The sequence below is a fragment of the Oncorhynchus clarkii genome, chromosome 1, assembly GCF_045791955.1.
Source record: "Oncorhynchus clarkii lewisi isolate Uvic-CL-2024 chromosome 1, UVic_Ocla_1.0, whole genome shotgun sequence".
NCBI classification, from domain to species: Eukaryota; Metazoa; Chordata; class Actinopteri; order Salmoniformes; family Salmonidae; genus Oncorhynchus; species Oncorhynchus clarkii.
The window spans coordinates 27,872,396-27,890,428 of NC_092147.1; the positions used below are offsets into that span (position 1 = coordinate 27,872,396).

Sequence of the window (18,033 nt, forward strand, 5' to 3'; positions counted from 1 at the left end):
ATCCATTTTAGAATCAAGCTGTAACGTAACAAAATGTGGAAAAAGACAAGGGGTCTGAACACATTCCAAATGCACTGTATTTCTATACCAACACATGATTCTCTCAACAGCATGATATAGCTCCTCTTAAAAACCTATTTTCATCGGTATACTTCTCCCACATTTCAGACATTGATGTGTTCTGGACTAGGATAATTGGTTTTCCTGTAAATATTCCTGGAAGGATTTCAGGAGTGGGTAGATATCATAGAGGGAGGGCAATTGTGAATTGGACACATTTTTTGTCAAATCAAAGTTAGTAGTTTTCTCCTTCTTGCTCTTCATTTGCCTATTGATTTGACATGAAGAGAAACATAATCAAGCAACCTAAAAAACCCAAATTGCTGTTTATTTTGTTTTCTACTTCACAATTACAATCAAATTGTAAAAGGAATTTGCCTGTTTTCGCTTATTTTTTTTCCTTCGAGTTACATCAGAGCCCTTATTGGATTCCTCTTCTATTGTATGTGTCATCTGAGAGATGAAAACACCAACATCACCAACAGAGACATTGAGCGAAAAGGACTTGGCGCCAAAAATGCAACACATACAGAAACAAACCTGAAGTGGAAGGTATTGGATCAGTTCTAATACAAGGAGAACTAAAGGACTCAACAGGACTACACCTTACACATACGTCTGCTAAAAGCATGCAAGGCATTGTACGCAGCAGATCTTTTTTAGACTTGTCATTAGTCTCTCTGTACAATTCAAACATTTATATAAAGGTCTTACAGTTGTATGTTAGACCTTAGGATCATTTTCACACACATCAATGGTTTGTCACTTTTATAACGTTTGTACTGTTCAGATGTTCACCTGTACAGAATGAAGCTGCTATTTTATTATTTTTCTTTTTTAGATGTTTTATATATATATATATATATATATACAAGGAATCCTATATATATACAAGGAATCCTATATATATATATATATATATATATACAAGGAATCCTATATATATATATATAAAAGGAATCCTATATATATATATATATATATATATATATATATATATATATAAAAGGAATCCTTCAGGTTTAATAGTTTATGATCTCCACTACAGTCCATTTCTTATGCATCATACTTCTCCAAGCAAAGAAAATGATCATTTAGATATAAAATGACTTTTCTCTCTTCTTTACCCCAGAAGGTTGTCTGTATCACCACATATTCTCCATTGCCTTTAACATTTTTATGAACATGTTTTCCTTTGCATTCTTTTTTTGTAGATTTCTATATTATTATTGTTATTATTATTATTAGTTTGAATGGACACCTTAGCTCCATGTGTGAGCGTGTACATTTTGTCACCCTTCTTGTACCAGTTGTCTAGCACTGCGCCTAGTTATCCCCCCCTAGGTGCAACTCAATCTCAGGTCGAAGTAAAGGTTTTGCTTTCTCCATACATTCTCATTACTGTCCTCTGCTTGTTTCACCTCTCTGTCGAGTCCAATAGTGCCCCCTCCCCTCCAGCCCCACACTGAAATGTACAGTATACCTGCCTCCCCCAGTGCCTCCTTTTGAAGTCAGGATTAGTTCCACAGGATTTTCTTTTTTTCTACTGCATCTGGTGTTTTAACCCATCCATTTTCCTGCCTCTCAATTAATAGGGCTAATTGGGTTGTCTTGTTTGCCTTAATGATCCCAACCACTCACCATCCCCTCAAAGAAGACTCATCCATAATCATGGTTCTCTTTTTGTGTCTTAGATTTCAAACGCAGCATTACTGCTCATTCTCCTTTATCATTCGATTCATTTCTGTTGTCATACTCATTTTCTTGTGAGGAAAGTGAAAACAGTTTCTGTTGTTATTCTCCTTAAACATGGCATCTGTAAACCAAATAAGGATGGGTTAAAGTCCAGGGAAGTGGTCACATTTCAATGTCATGAATGGAATAGGTCTTAGTGGGGGTGTCGGTATGAAACATGTTTTTGAAGCACTTCTCCTTTTGAAAAAGTGTTGCTTGGTGATTATTTTTTCCTTCTTTGAAGGTTCTCTCTGTAGGATTGTTATTTATTTTTTAATTTTCCTTTTGTGATATCAGTTTAAATCACTGTATAAAGGCCCCATGATTCAGTATAAAGTTTGATTTTTTTATATGTATTTTCTTTGGTGTCATGACTGGGGATGTTTTTCTTTTTTTCCCTTCAAGTATATATCTACCTCACTCTTTTAAAGTATATGTATGTGTATGAAAACAAAAGTACATCTCACCTTTTCTCATTAGTCCGTATAAGGTAACCTCACAGTCCTCTGGATCCGGGTAGACCTCATTATCAATACACACCACACACACACCTAGGTTGGAGTGGAGATGGGATGTAGCTCGTGTGGTTCTAATTCTATTTAGTCCCGTATGCTTAACGATTGCTGTATCAACAAAACGTTCTGCTGGTCCAAAGATTTTAAATAGAAAATAAAGTATGTTGGTAGTATGAGAAAGTATGAGGATTTTTAATGTATGTGGTACAGATTATGTTACAGGTTTGATTTAATAAAAGACATTGGCTGGCCTGTATTTCTCAGGAAATGGCTTAAGTCCGACTCTCATGGTTTGAGCGCTAACATGCTAACCTGGTTACCTAATAATGCTAACTTAGAATAACATCAAATTACTATTGTGATAGGAAGTGTTTATAGTAGGCTACATAAAGTCACAGTACAGTATGTATTGGTAGAGAGAAGGACACAGCTAACTCAGACATGCAGGGCCGTAGCCAAGACATTTTAATAAAGTAGAATCTCATTTACTGCATTTCTGTACAATTTAAAAACTGCCAAATGCTATTTGGAGAACAGCAAAAACAACCATTGTCATATTGGTTGCTGTAGCTTCATTCACCTCAGTTGTTCTACAAATACATAGCCTACTAGTTATACAATTAGATGAAAAACTATAAATGAAAATGTACAGAGTTGTGTAGCAGAAAAAGTATTTTATTAACAAAAGGTGAACAAATACGTTTGCTAAACAGAACTTTTTTGTTGTTGCAGTTTTATAGTTCATTTCCTGCAATTCTACACATGACTTATGCCATGTTAATATGATATCTGAGTGAGAGTAACTAACTAAATCAATGGAGGAGGCCCCTTGGAGGTCTGGGCACCTGGGCACATGCCCTGCGTTCCCGGTCAGTAATTTGGCCATGATTACTACAAGTCTAGATAGCTAACTAGAGTAATTTACCAATCTACAATGTTTTCTGACATGGGCTGATTGAGTGACTGTCAGTGACATATACACAAGAGAGACACTGCTGATGCACAGCCAAGTTTCAAAATTGCACCTTATGTATTCTATTATTCTAACTCTCAACAGTAATTCAAAAATAATTACTGAGGTCTGGACCTCGGTGTCCTCATATGTAGCTACACCCTGCAGAAATCCCATCTCACCTCCTCCGCAAACAAGGATTTCACAACAAGAAATCCTCAGATCATACAGCTGCCAAGAAGGGTGAAGCTGAACGATAACTTCTTTATTTTCAATTGTATCTATGTATTTAGGTAGATTTCAAACAAATCAGTATGTTGGAGTCAAGCAATTTTTTTTAAACAAAAAATGGGAAACATTGCATTTATCATCTTTAATCATTCAAGACATTTTGCAAGACAGAAATCCTTTGCTATTGTAATGTACTGTATATTGGAAAACAAGGTAGGTCAGAGGATGTTTGGCTTTAGCCTGAATTCTGGATAACTAAACCACTACTGACATCGAAACAACTCCTGTAGAATGTTTGCCAACACTGGCTTCTGGTTACAGCTTACACATTTCTTCTTGTAAAACTGGTCATTGCTAATATGCTATGTAAAGTACTGATTTCCCCTAAAGTAAAACTGATGGCACTTATTTCTGTGAAACCCTACTCAACATAAACCATACTCACATACTCCTACACTCAATAGCCCCACAAGTTCTCAAAGTCAGGGCTACAACTATGAAAATAAGCTTTGTCCCTTATGTTGCTGGGAGCAGTTGAGTGTGGAAATAACTGGCGTTCGAGAGATATTAGGTCAATATGGAGTAATTGTGGTACATGAAGGCAAACACAGGTTAAGACACCACATACTCTGTCCTGGGAGGGATGTCTCAAAGCAGACCAACTGTAGAAAGAACATCTACAGCCGTCTGCTGCTGCTCCACCTCCTTATTCATCTGACAGACAGGACACTGTTGGTTCCTCTGTACCCCTTCATCATCTAATCTCTCCATCCTATCCACCTGCTCCCAATGACTAACTTTTCTAAATAGCACCTACAAAGCTCCCACATTCAAATATTGTAGTATTTTTTTTGTCCCCTGTTAAGATTTTTTAAACAGTTCCAATTGGCTTGGAATAGACTTAACCTCTGAATAGACTCAGAGGTTGAGGTAGTTGATGTTAATGTCCCTTCATTGTAATCTTCATGATCCTCCTCATTGTGATTAGTCTTAAGACTGCACCCCCTGCTTTCTCTATTCTACTGCTGCTGATAATGGCACTGCTTCAAAAAGGGTGTCTCAATCTGTGGGTGTAAATCCTCTAAGACCGGGCCAATATCAATGGAAGTGTAGTTGAGATGGCATGGTTGGATTTAGACCTCAAATTCTCATCAAAGGTCTTTGTCATTAAGGTTCATAGAAAGGTGAAGCTCTGATTTTGTAGAGCAAAAGACAAGTGGAGTTGAGGGCATATAAACATGATTCTGATTTATGGAGCGAAATGGAGAAAGGTTTTTGGTTCACAGCTCAACAAAACCTGGAAGGCTTACGTGTTCAATATTCTGAAGTAGTACTTTTTTTAGGCTGTAAATCCAAGTTGGGGGGGGGGGGGGTTGGATGAATGGCACATTGGCAGAAACAAATGGCTATATATATATATATACTACCAGATTTTTAAGAAATAATTCAGATCACCGTTTTAACAAGGGCCCTGTGCTACTGTTGTTGAGTACAGTATAATGGATGGGAGTGTTTCACATTTAGATGTAGTGTTTCAAGTGTTGGTGTCTGTAATGATGAAAGATAGAGATATGTGACATTTATTTCTTCTTTTTTTCAGTTATCAAAATTGGTTAAAGGGTTGGCCTGTTGCGAAGTGATTATTTGTTTTCTTGGAATGCTGGCTGTGTTCCTTAGTTACCAGAGGGTTACATACCTATTATAACCACAACTCAAGTAGATACATGGACATAAATAGGACAGACATGTTCAGTAGATTACGGGTAGTCATGGCAGAGAGTAAATAGCATGACTAGAGTTTTAAGAAGAGTTGTTTACAGTAGAGAGATGGTTTCTTTTTGCATTGCCAATTTGCAAACATGGAGATAAGATTGACTGAAAAGGTTTCATTTCAATTATTATTAATATAATTGTATTTGTATTTTCTTCAGAATGTCCTATATGCAAACCTCAGGTTTATAGAAGATGCATCCATGCAATCAAATCGCAATAATGAGCTTGAGGTTTATCAGTATAATTTTTCAGGCACTGTTGTTCTGCTTTGCATTCCGACAACTTCAAAAAGGGGCCTTGATCTACTGAGAAGATTTTACTTCGTTTTTATTTACCTATACTTTCACCAAATCTGAATCTCTGTGTCATTTCAATGATTGGCAAATAGATTTGGTTAAACAGCTTGGCTAGACTGTCTTTTTGCAAGTTCTGTATCTGAGGCCTCCTGGTTTTTCACACGTATAGTTGAGATGGTGTATTTTTGACATGCCATTCTCTTAATGTATATCTATGAGAATTTCTTGTATTTTTTTCTTAAAATTTGAATAAAAAAGTGAATGAGAAAGATGACTTGCTGTCGTGACTGATTGCTTATGAGTTATACATTATCCACATCTCAACATACCTGACTATATTCCATACTTGTATATTTAGCAGAATGACTTACTGTTTACAACACATTGTTACAGTATGAATAGTAACAATACGAGTGGGATGATCTAACCAGTCATGGATCATCTCCTGTGTGCACTAAGCCTGAGGTAGCCATGGTTGGGTCTTCGGGAGTCTTGGAGACAGTTGTCATGTGGTCTTTGGCTGTTTGTAGGGGCTCCAGCTGGTTGAGCATGGCCTGAATGACAGTCTGCAGCAGTGGTACCAGTCTTTCAGGAGTGGCCAGGCTGCCTGAGGCTGGCACAAGGATGAAGGCTGCCCTCCCATGGCCATGGTGCAGAGAGCAGTAATACACAAAATCACACAGGTACCTGGATAAGAGGGAATGCCTTACAAATCATTGTCTTTACTATTGATGTACAGTATGTCTGGGATATATGGAACTCTACCTTCCTGCGTCCCTTGAGTAGATGACCTCCAGACCAATTTGTTTGAGGTCCTTGGAGAGGGACCTCATGTCTATGATTGAGTCTAGTCTATCTGATCCTCCCTCAATGCAGCAATGATTAACAGGACAAAAGGCACACACATCTCTATCTCTGTAACCATGGTTCTTGCCTGTCTGCTCCAGAGAGATGCCTCTAGAGCCCGGGGCTATTCCAAGGTGTATGGCAAACTGGGAATCACAGAGAAAAGTCAGTAAGTCAACCTTTACATGTGATTACTGTACAGTAATGGGGCTGAAAAGCAGTATAGACACAGGTAAAGAAGCAAAACATATTTTTGTTATTTGACTGTTCGAAGGGGATTGCACTCTTGTCCCAACCCCCCCTCCCATCATGGTATGCATATTTATCTTTGGGTTAACAGTTTCCCACATGCCAACTATCACCTGCAGTGATTTGATGTAGCTCACTGGTACCTCTTTAATGTAGATATTAATGTTCTCTCCCAGTCCAACCTTCTCCAAACCCTATTGCAAATGCTCAACATGGTATATGTAGTTTGCACAATAATTAAATGTATTGAATGAAATGTACACATTCAATTGAGATATCCAACATGTTACATTACCTGAGCTGCCTGCCAACTAGGATTTACCAAGTACTCTCTGAAAGGTCCGAACCCTGATCAAAAATAAAAACAGAACTGTACAAAGAGGAACACCAGCGCTTTCCATTCCAGTAGCCAAGCAATAGCCTACATAGCAGAAGCTTACATTTGCTTAGCTGTCAATACAACATACAACAGCCTAATATAACTTCGAAATAAAACTTTAAAAGTAACACAGACCAGTTAATAATACCACGGAGACTTCATCTGCGTCCATTACGCGCGACTGATACTCTCCATTTTAAGCAGGCAGATGAGTCAGACATATTCTGTACGCGCAGAAATTAGAATCCCTACCAATGAATAACATTTATATCTGTGAAGTGTAATCAAGAACAGTTTGTTTTCAAAAAATGGTTACATTTTGATTTTATTTTATTTGTAGGGTGTAGTCAACTGTCTCTGTTGGAACGGGTGTGCGGTTGCATCGTAAATTTCTCTCCACTTGGTAGAGCTATAGCCTAACATAGGAAAAGCAAATAAGAATTTCAACCCACTAACATCTGCCAAGATAACGAGCCGCTGGAAGCCTTGATTAAGCCTCCGCCCACCTTCTGCTCTTAACAAGTCAAGCCCTCATGCTGAGTTGCATCACAGCTCTGCTCCCAGACGCACTGGCAAATAAGACCAGAATAACATTTTCTCCGTACTGAAATATAAAGAAGCGAAGGAGTAACATTTGTAAATGACAAGATGTTACAATCCAGGAGAAGCGTTGAAGCCGAAAAACATCAATTACAGGAGCTCAACAACAGACTGGGCCAGTACCTGTCAAGAACAATGCAATTGAAGCATGACAACGCAATCCTCATAACTGAAATAAACAAGATAAGACAAGAGAAGACAGTGGAATGGGACAACCAATGTATGGCCGAAATGCGGGACCTGAGGAGAATGGTGGGGCAACTATCTTTTGAAAAGTCCCGAGCCGAGACTGAACGAGAGAAGCTTTGGCAAGAGTTTCAGATGTTACAGTTGATGTGTTGTGAGGAGCAGGTAGTATGCAAAGACATAGGTGGAGAGCTAAAAGGTTGCGAGAAGCAGCTTCATAAAGCTCAACAGACCAATGGGGAACTTGAAGAATGTCTGTTCCAGCTTGAGAACGAGTACAAATTCATTGAGGATGCACACAGACAAGAAATGACCAAGCTCCGGAGCCAGGTGCATTCACGACCTATTGTTACCCAAACCTACCATGGTCCTCCAGCCGTCTCGATGGAAGAGATGCAACATTATGCCCTCAGCCTGTCCGAAGGATGGACGGACACCTTAGAGGTGTATCGAAGGAAGGTCGAAGATATGGAGGAATCGATCAACGCGGACCAGACGAGGCTGGATGATCTCCAAAGGGAAAAGATGCAGTATGCCTCAGAGTTTGACAAATTACGTAAAGAGGCTGAAAAGCAAGGTCAGATTCAAATACACCTGGAGGAACAGCTCATATACATGCAGGATAACTTCCACGGGGACATCACCCAGTATCAGGTCAGCAAATGGGGTTTGCATCCAATGTTTAGACACCATTCAGTGTCTGTCTTTTGACAGTATATATACAAAAGTCATAACAATGCAGAAATGTGTTATTTTTGGTTCTGTTCATGGATTATGTAATGCATGCATTTCTACAACATGATTGGTGCTGCGCACAGATCGCACAGCCTTTCCATTAGCGATGACTGCCTCCTCCTCTAGGTGCCACACCCACTATTTTAGGAGAAAGAGCTGTATTGTTACTCCATAGTAAATTCAATTGCTGCAATCTCAAACATTGTTTTTTTTGTTCGTTTTTTCCAGTTATTTCTCATTATCATATTTTATACTATGATGCATAATTATTATGAGTGAGATGGATCCTTTACCTCCTTATAATAAATTATACTTCTCTGAAGTTTCACTATATGACTTTATTGATAAGATATTTCTTCAATGATAATGTTCACAGTATGCTTCAAAGTAATGTTTAAACGACACAAAATGTGCATATATTTGTGCATGTACTTCAATCACAATGGCCCACAGGAATTAAAATGGGAGCAAAGGTTACTGCAGGAACTGAGAAATTGATACATGAGCCTCACCTTTGTGAAGTATCGCTTTCCTACTTGGAGGGGCCTTGTACTACTTTGCAATTCTAAATGAGCACAACTACTCCATATAAACTATCAACCAGCACCTGTTCCCTGACAGGACTGTTGGGACCACAGTGAGGAGTGACATTTGGTTGTATCACACCCACTGCCTACAATCCATCCACTAGTATCAGCCTCTTATAGATGATATCAACACTTGGTCGATGGTTTTGAAGCCAATAAATCCTGAAAATAATCTCTGCAGCTTTGATTTATAGGCCTGTGCCATTAAAATGGCAACCCCAGGGTGGTGGAAGGCCCATAACTTCCCTCGTAACTACAGAGAAACATGCATTCTGCACCAGTTCAGTGTTTCAGGCCAGACTAAAAGGATTGAATGGTCAATCATATTACGGCTGTTAGCTGTACCAGCCACTTAAACCAATTAGCTGTCACAGAGACTAATCCTCAGTTTCCTACTAACGATGGAGCCCTACCAAGCAGATCAAGCATTTTACTCCCATGCACATTTCCAAAATAATTTCAAGGTACATCATGCATAATGTTGTCATAAACTCTTAAGTGATGTTTAATTGTTCAAAATAATATTCAAATTCCTGGAAATGGGTTTGAAATTGAACCTGACACTCATTCAGTGGGATGCATATGTCAGGGATCATCAACTAGATTCAGCCTGGGATCGTTTCTTTTTGAGTGGATGGTCAGGGGGCCGGAACATAATTACCAATCATTTGTAGACTGCAAATTGACCGCAAGAAGCCCAAACAGATATAATATTTGACTAAAACATAATCATTTGAAACCTTGCTTATATTTGTATAAGATGACGTCTCTTTATTATGCATGTAAATACGTGAGAAAAGATTTCCAAAACTAAAATCACTTGGAGCGGATTTCCTGGTGTTTTTTCATTTCCAACAACAAACATTTTTTTAAATTATTATTTTTAGCTCAGAAAACCAAATAAAACCACGGGACAAATTTCACCTGCGGGCTGCCAGTTGGGGAGCCCGCAGGTGAAACATCAGACTAGACATAAAGGGACAGTTGTTTACCTAGCTGTTTAGTCTGATGTGTTTGAGGGATCACCCATGATTCAGCCAGTCCATCCTGCTTATCCTTTAAATGAGAGGTGACTAGGAAAGATGTCTCAAGGGCCTTTAAAACAGGTGCACAACACAAACAGCAGTGCCACATTCACCTGTACACACTCAATACAATTGGATCTGTTACCTACTGAGGGAGAAACGAGAGGGTTAGATGGTGAACCAAAATACCTTATTGAAACTGACATGTAGTACAATGAATGATCATATACATTAGAGGGTCAAATCTGGACAGTAAATTGTGGCCTGAAAGATGGGTTTATATTCGTATTCAGGGTACCACCTCTCATCTGAATTCCCTACATCTGATATTGCAATATGTAATGAGCAATGTAATAAATACATTCATATGTAATCCATATTGACCGACCCTATAATTATAGTCTCATAACAGTATTTGAGAAAAATGTATGACCGGATAGAAGACAATGCACATGCTCACAATTACATTCCATCGTCTCTTTGCAGGTGATTATTGATCAGTTGGAGCGGGAGCGGGAAATGTTGGCCAACACCATGGCAGAAAAGGTCAGAGACCACCAGCAGCTACTGCAGGTCAAGATGGATCTGGGCATGGAGGTGGCTTACTACAGGTAGGTCTTATTCTGTACTGCTAGTCCTTTCTGAGTTCTATAGTGGCCACTATAGAGATTTTTAGCAGAGATTGCTGTTATGCAACCAACAGTAATTACCAAGACATAGTACTGACAACCTTATTTCCCACATGATCCAAGCACAGTTAAAAATGTCATGTTACATTATTCTGCCTCATGGGTTAGAGCTTGTGTAGTGCTCCTTTTTACCATAGTAAATCGGTGGAGGTGGCTGAAAATGCTGATTCTGAGGAAATGCTGAGAGAATTGTGGTGTAGTGCTTTTGTAATTACAGTCAGTTTATTATTGCGGCTTAAAAGTACCATAGAATTACAAAGCAGACTTTACAGTATAGTATACATTGGTTTTGCCTGTCGAACCAGAAATTTGATTTGATTCTGTCGTGTTAGGCCCAACACTGACCCTTCAATGCTGCAGTGTTGTTGGACTTGAAATGTATTTATAGTGATTTCACCCTTCACTGTAGCTGCAAAGCAACTGCTCTGCTGCCCTCCCATTTGGCAGGGGCACTTAGCATTCCTCCAGACAGCCTTCTCTAATAATAACTCCTGATGGTATCTACAGTGTGTCATGTCCTGACCATAGATAGTCCTTATTTTCTATGGTGGAGTAGGTCAGGGCGTGACTGGGGGGTTAGTCTAGTTTATTATTTCTATGTGGGGTTCTAGTTTTGTTTTCTATGTTGGTGAATTTGTATGATTCCCAATTAGAGGCAGCTGGTTGTCTCTAATTGGGGATCATATTTAGGTAGCTTTTTCCACCTGTGTTTTGTGGGATATTGTTTATGGGTAGTTGTATGTCATTGTCGTCACATTTCGCTATTCTTTATTGTTTTGTGTGTTTCACTAAATATAGATGTGGAACCCAGATCACGCTGCAGCTTGGTCCGATAATTATTCCAGCGAACGTGACACAGTGTGATTGTCACGCCCTGGCCATAGAGGCTTTTATTCTCTATTTTGGTTAGGCTAGGGTGGGCATACTAGTTTCTTTATTTCTATGTTTTCTGTTTCTATATTTTTGCAGGGTATGGTTCTCAATCAGGGACAGCTGTCTATCGTTGTCTCTGATTGGGAATCATACTTAGGCAGCCTGTTTTTCCACCTTAGTTGTGGGTAGTTGTCTTTGTTAGTGGCCTGTATAGCCCTAGTAAGCTTCATATTTGTTTTTGTTGTTTCTTGTTTTTGTTGGTGACATTTTCAAATAAAAAGAAATGTACCTTCACCACGATGCACCTTGGTCCGGTCATTTCCCTGACGACGTTCTTGACAGTGATATCTGTAGGGATATTTTGCTCATTTGTAAACAGCCAAGACCTAAACAGTTTGGTCTTAGGTGAACAGGAAATATTTGCTATTTATATCTCTGTTAGAAAAAAAGTATTAAAGTGATTTGTGTTGTTGAGCCCTGATATGGCAATGGCAGACTAATAGCATGTCACTACAATTCACATTGGATCACTTCAAGAACACTTCAATATTATCATAAGAGGCTAGTTTAGTCCCACAACACTAGTACAATCCATGCACATAGTTATATCAAGCAATGGCATTTAAGATTAAATAGCCATGTCAATACTTACTTGCTTCACACTTGTTATCCTGCTTTATTTTATTTATTTTAAATTTAACCTTTATTTAACTAGTTAAGTCAGTTAAGAGCAACTTCTTATTTACACTGGGCCAATTGTGCTCCTCCCTATGGGACTCCCAATCACGGCCAGATGTGATACAGCCTGGAATTGAACCAGGGTGTCTGTAGTGACATCTCAAGCACTGAGATGTAGTGCCTTAGCCCTTTACCATGTCTGATATCCATGTCCTTACCATGCTTCGCCTCGTTGCTATGACCACATCACAGCCATGATAAAAATGTCATGGTAAAACACATGGCTTCTCACATATTATTGCTTAATTCAGAAATCTAATACAAACACTAGTCTCTTTTTGGTCTCTTCTGGGGTCTCTCTTTGTGTCATCTGGTCTGTGGCCTATATAAAGGATATTATTTACATAATATTCCCTTGTCTCCCTAGGCTCTTTATGTCTTCCTTGAGTTAGCGGGAAAGCTGGTCTGTCAACTAGGTGTGCGTGCCTGTGTTCACATTAGAATAGTAGAGATCAGACAGCAGCACATTGTAGCTGTTATTTTTAGGTCAGCCTTTCGGGAGACACACCGGGGACTTTCACAGGGGTTATAGCTTCAGCAAAGTCTCATAGCTTTTGTTTTCCAACTCTTATTTTGTGGAGCCATTACTTTACAGAGGTAGGTGAGCTGTTCAACTTTACTGGTACAATATGTTTGTTGTTAGATGTCTTTTGGTCTGTTGTGGTAAAGTGTTGTTGTTGACCTCTGCTCTTTTCTGTATATGGCCAGATCCATGGGTTGTGTTCATCGTTTGGTAGCCTACCTCTGTGTTTTATTTGAGGTTTGAGATGGCAGGGCAGAAAGATCAGCATCCTCCTGTGAGGTGATTTGTATTTGTGTGAAAACAAACCATTGCTTAATTTTGAAGAAGCAATATTGCCCTAAGAATACAAATCAAATCATTCCAATGCCATGTATGTACCCTTGGTTTTCATGCCATGTATGTACCCTTGGTTTTAATGCCATTTTGTTTTTGTTTCTCTATAGGGCGCTTATTGAAGGAGATCATCTGCAGTCAAGAGGAAGAGTCATAGGTATTGTACATAACTTTCAAATAAGTCGTACTTTCAGCTGGGACGTTTGTGTTACTATACATTTGAGAGTAAATTTACTTTAGACATTTTTTCTATTGCTTACATCCTTTTGGTAGTATTTATTTGTTTTACTCAATTCTAAAAACGTACTGTATATACAGGGAATTTCCAAAATAAAGCAAACATCAACATAGGACTTTGGGCCACCACGACCCAGAACAGTGTTAAATTGGGTTGATATCTGGTGACTGAGATGGCATATGGTTTATATAGTTTTCATGCTTATCAAACCATTCAGTGACCACTCGTGCCCTGTGGATGGGGGGAATTGCCATCCTATAGGGGCATAGCTATGGTAGCCAAAATAATGGCCTGCCCTGCAGTTTTTAAACATGACCCTAAGCATGATAGGATGTTAATTGCTTAATTAACTGAGGAACCACATCTGTGTGGAAGCATTTGCTTTCAATTTACTTTGTATTCCTCATATTTCCATGATTTTGTCAGTTACCTGTATATACACTGAGTGTACACAACATTATGGACACCTTCTCTTTCCATGACATAGACTGACCAGGTGAATCCAGGTGAAAGCTATGATTCCTTATTGATGTCACTTGTTAAATCCACTTCAATCAGTGTAGATAAAGGGGAGGAGACAGGTTAAAGAAAGATATCAAAGCCTTGAGGCAATTTAAATATGGATTGTGTATGTGTGCCATTCAGAGGGTGAATGGGCAAGACAAATATTTAAATGCCTTTGAAAGGGGTATGATAGTAGAAACTAGGCGCACCGGTTTGTTTCAAGAACTGCAACGCTGCTGGGGTTTTCACACTTTTCACAGGTTTTTCCTGTGTGTATCAAGAATGGTCCACCACCCAAAGGACATCCAGTCAATTTGACACAACTGTGGAAAGCATTGGTGTCAACATTGGCCAGCATCCCTGTTGAACACTTTCGGCACCTTGTAGAGTCAATGCCCTGATGAATTGAGGCAGTTCTGAGGGCAAAAGGGGGGATGCAACGTAATATTAGGAAGGTGCCCATAATGTTTTATACACTCAGTGTATATTCAGTGATAGACATTTCCCAATTTATAACAACATTCATTTGGTGCTTCACTCTCCACCTCAGATATTAAGATGATGCCTCCACAACAGTACAAACCAAGAGTTTTCACATCCAGACAGGATGTAAGGAAACATCTGGATGTGAAATACATGGAGCCAACCTCAAGCTTGAGAAGATCACCTGTTCCATCTCAGTATGGTGGCACCAGTCCTTCCAGGGTCATACCTATCTCAGTCAAAGGAAGCAGCTACAACAGGAATCAGAGTCCTACCACCAGAAGGGACATGGTCTCATTCACTAAATCCCAGTCTGCATCCTCAAGCTCTTCCTCCACTACCGTTAAACCTGTGGCCCAGAGTACGGTCAGGAAAAATATAGATGCTCAGAAGAAAGTTGTGGAGGAGAGGAGTGTGAGAATCAAAGAGGTGTCACAACACTCAGCTAAGGATTCTCTTGACCATTCACGAGGCACAGCAAACACATCCAGTCCCATTGCCTCACCCACTGCTGACCCCAAATCAGTAAGAATAGTGTCACCACCAATGATGAGTCTTAGCAGAAACACAGAGGACAGCAAAAAGAAAGCAGAGAGGCAAGTTGAAAGAGAGGTGAGAGGAGATGCATTTGGTCTTCAGAATGTCAAGATGCATGCCAAAGATGGCAGCATTACAGCAACCACGACAAGTGATAAGATGGTCCTAGACTCTGTGTCTATGGAGGAACTCATTGAGAAGGTCATGAAACCTGCTGGTTTGGATCGAAAGGTCTGCAGCTCATCTCCAGACTCCAAGATCACTTACCATGTGGAGAAAACGGAGAAGGAGGACGGGTCAACAAAGACACAGATTATCCTGGAGTCCAAGGTGCAGGAGGAGCTGGATATGTCAGAGGACTTTGCACTGGAGGAACTTCTCAGCAAGGAAGTGAAACACGTGTCACTGGAGGATATCAAGGGCACTGCAACAGGAAACATGATTCAGAATCTGCTCAGCCTTGGGCTGCATGGAGGAGAGGACATGGGAAACAAGACTGTCAATGTGGAGATCATCGAGGAACCAGTGGAGGGTTACAGTGACGAGGAGTACGAGTTTGAGGAGAAGTCCACACCCAAGTTCTCCCAGCCCTCTTCAATGTTCTTTCAGATTGAAGAACTAGAGAATGACCCTCACGGCACCATATACCATGAGAGTGGTGCTGAAGTAATGAAAACCTCCATGACAGCAGCAAACTATGGCAGTAATGGTGGATCTGTGAAGGTCCAGGAAGACTTCAGAGATAGTGAATCTCCATACTACAGCCACAACCAAGAGTCTCAAGAGTATTTTGTCTCCACACCTGATGGAAATCTGTCAGAGCCTGAGGAGGGTGGTGGTATGGCATCATATGGACATGGTGAACGACCCTCCAGTGGTGGACGAATGGTGGACGACTTTTCAGATGAAAGGTACTACCAGGAGGGGGAAGTCTCAAAGAACAGAATTTTTGTTGAGGAAAGCGATAGTTACAGACCTGCATCGGACAGCCAGTACATGAAAGATGACCACTCCTTGGCCCAAAATAGTTACTCAGAGTGCATCATTGAAGAGGAGACCATCCGTGTCTCCCCCACAGTGCAGGAGTCAATGCTTGGATACCTGAGAGAGGAAACCTTACACCCCAAAGAGCAACTGAGGGGAGCCCTAGAGCAGCTCCAAGGAACAGTGTCAGGGAGCCTGAAAGAAGAGTTGGCTCTCCTCACAAGACGCGGCAGTGATAGTCCTCAGAACATATCTGTGGACATAAAAAAAGTACACCAGTCCTCTGACAACGGAACCACAACTATTGTGGCAGAGCTCAAGAGCTCAACAACTCTAGAGGACTCTGGGCAGCTGGGGGAGCAGGGGGATGATGTATCTGAGGAGCAGATCATGGCAGCTCTATGCTCCTCCAACCTTGGAGCAGAGGGAGGATACACCCTGGACACAAAGGAGATGTGCTGGGTGACTAGCAGTGAGGGACAGGGAGGCGAGTCCTCAACTGATGTCACCGAGAAGCACATCAAGCTGGGGCCATCAGAGAAGTCATTCCCATTCCAGATGGATGTAAATAATGGCCAAGGACAGGATCCCCCACTGAAGGTCACTCATAAGAAAAGAGTTGCCACAGTCTATCTTGAATCTAATGAAGATGAGTTCTGATTCAAATGAGATATTTTTATTATAATACTCCCCATGTTAAGTCACACACCAGTCAATCAGTTGTAACGAACTGTAAGGTGATGTTATTCGATGTGATTCATAAATTGCTATGCCTACAATTGTGATAAGAGTACAAATTATAGCTACTGCATATATATATATATATAAAAGGTTTTAATAGCATTTGTTACCCATTTTCAAATGTCTCTCTGCTTCTTTTTAAGAATATGTTATATTAATTTCCTGCTATATTTTTGTACTAACCTGTACCACAGAATAGGGCTGTCTTTTTGCCTGAGATACTATAACCAAATATGGAACAATGCTAATATATCCTCCATTGTTATGGTTAATGTTGCAGTCTTAAAACATGTTCAACATTTACAGTATGTATCTAGAAAAAAAACATACCTATTGTTTCCTGTAATGCCATGTTATTTTTAACCACATTTAAAGCTAGTGGTTTGTTACTGAGGGAGTTCCTGTTGTTAATAAGGTTGTTAATGCTTATTAATTGTTAATGCTTGTTAATGCTAATGATGGCTATATTTGAATGTGTTTATGATCGGGGACAATAGTATGTGTATCATGTCTTGTCAAATGAAAAGCTGGAGATAAGAAGAGAAAAAAAGAGAAGCTGGAGATAAGCATATGGTTCATGTCTAAGATAAAGATTAAAGATTTTACTGAGTTACAGTTCATATAAAGAAATCAGTCAATTTAAATAAATCTATGGATTTCACATGACTGGGGATACAGATATGCATCTGTTGGTCACATATACCCTTAAAAAAAGGTAGGGGCGTGGATCAGAAAACCAGTCAGTATCTGGTGTGACCACCATTTGTCTCAATCAGTGCGACATGTTCTGAATGTTGTCCCACTCCTCTCCAATGGCTGTGCGAAGTTGCTGGATATTGTTGGGAACTGGAACACGCTATCGTACGCGTCAATCCGGAGCATCCCAAACATGCTCAATGGGTGACATGTCTGGTGAGTATGCAGTCCATGGAAGAACTGGACCATTTTCTGCTTCCAGAAATTGTGTACAGATCCTTGCGACACGGGGCCGTGCACTATCATGCTGAAACCTGCTGAGGTGATGGCGGCGGATGAATGGCAAGACAATGGGCCTCAGGATCTCGTCACTGTATATCTGTGCTTTCAAATTACCATCAATAAAATGCAATTGTATTCATTGTCCATAGCTTATATCTGCCCATACCGTAACCCTCCTCACAACATGGATATCAGCAAACCGCTCGCCCACACGACGCCATACACTCTGTCTGCCATCTGCGCG

At 40.0% G+C, this 18,033-nt stretch overlaps 2 protein-coding genes across 2 annotated transcripts; one reads left to right on the forward strand and one right to left on the reverse strand.

Moving 5' to 3' along the window:
• Window positions 1-5,071: 5,071 nt before the first annotated feature.
• On the reverse strand, window positions 5,072-7,245 carry LOC139401131 (pyroglutamyl-peptidase I like). The gene is made up of 5 exons (XM_071145606.1): window positions 7,171-7,245; window positions 6,952-7,004; window positions 6,736-6,850; window positions 6,327-6,555; window positions 5,072-6,248 (listed from the first exon to the last, which is right to left on the reverse strand). Exons 1-5 carry the CDS (start codon window positions 7,205-7,207, stop codon window positions 5,993-5,995), a joined length of 690 nt encoding a protein of 229 aa, XP_071001707.1. The 5' UTR covers window positions 7,208-7,245; the 3' UTR covers window positions 5,072-5,992.
• A 307-nt stretch (window positions 7,246-7,552) lies between these two features.
• Window positions 7,553-17,441, forward strand: LOC139401408 (synemin-like). Its single transcript, XM_071145694.1, has 4 exons — window positions 7,553-8,475; window positions 10,655-10,779; window positions 13,435-13,481; window positions 14,617-17,441. The coding sequence occupies exons 1-4, from the start codon at window positions 7,684-7,686 to the stop codon at window positions 16,728-16,730; spliced, it is 3,078 nt and encodes a 1,025-aa protein (XP_071001795.1). The 5' UTR covers window positions 7,553-7,683; the 3' UTR covers window positions 16,731-17,441.
• Window positions 17,442-18,033: the final 592 nt, after the last annotated feature.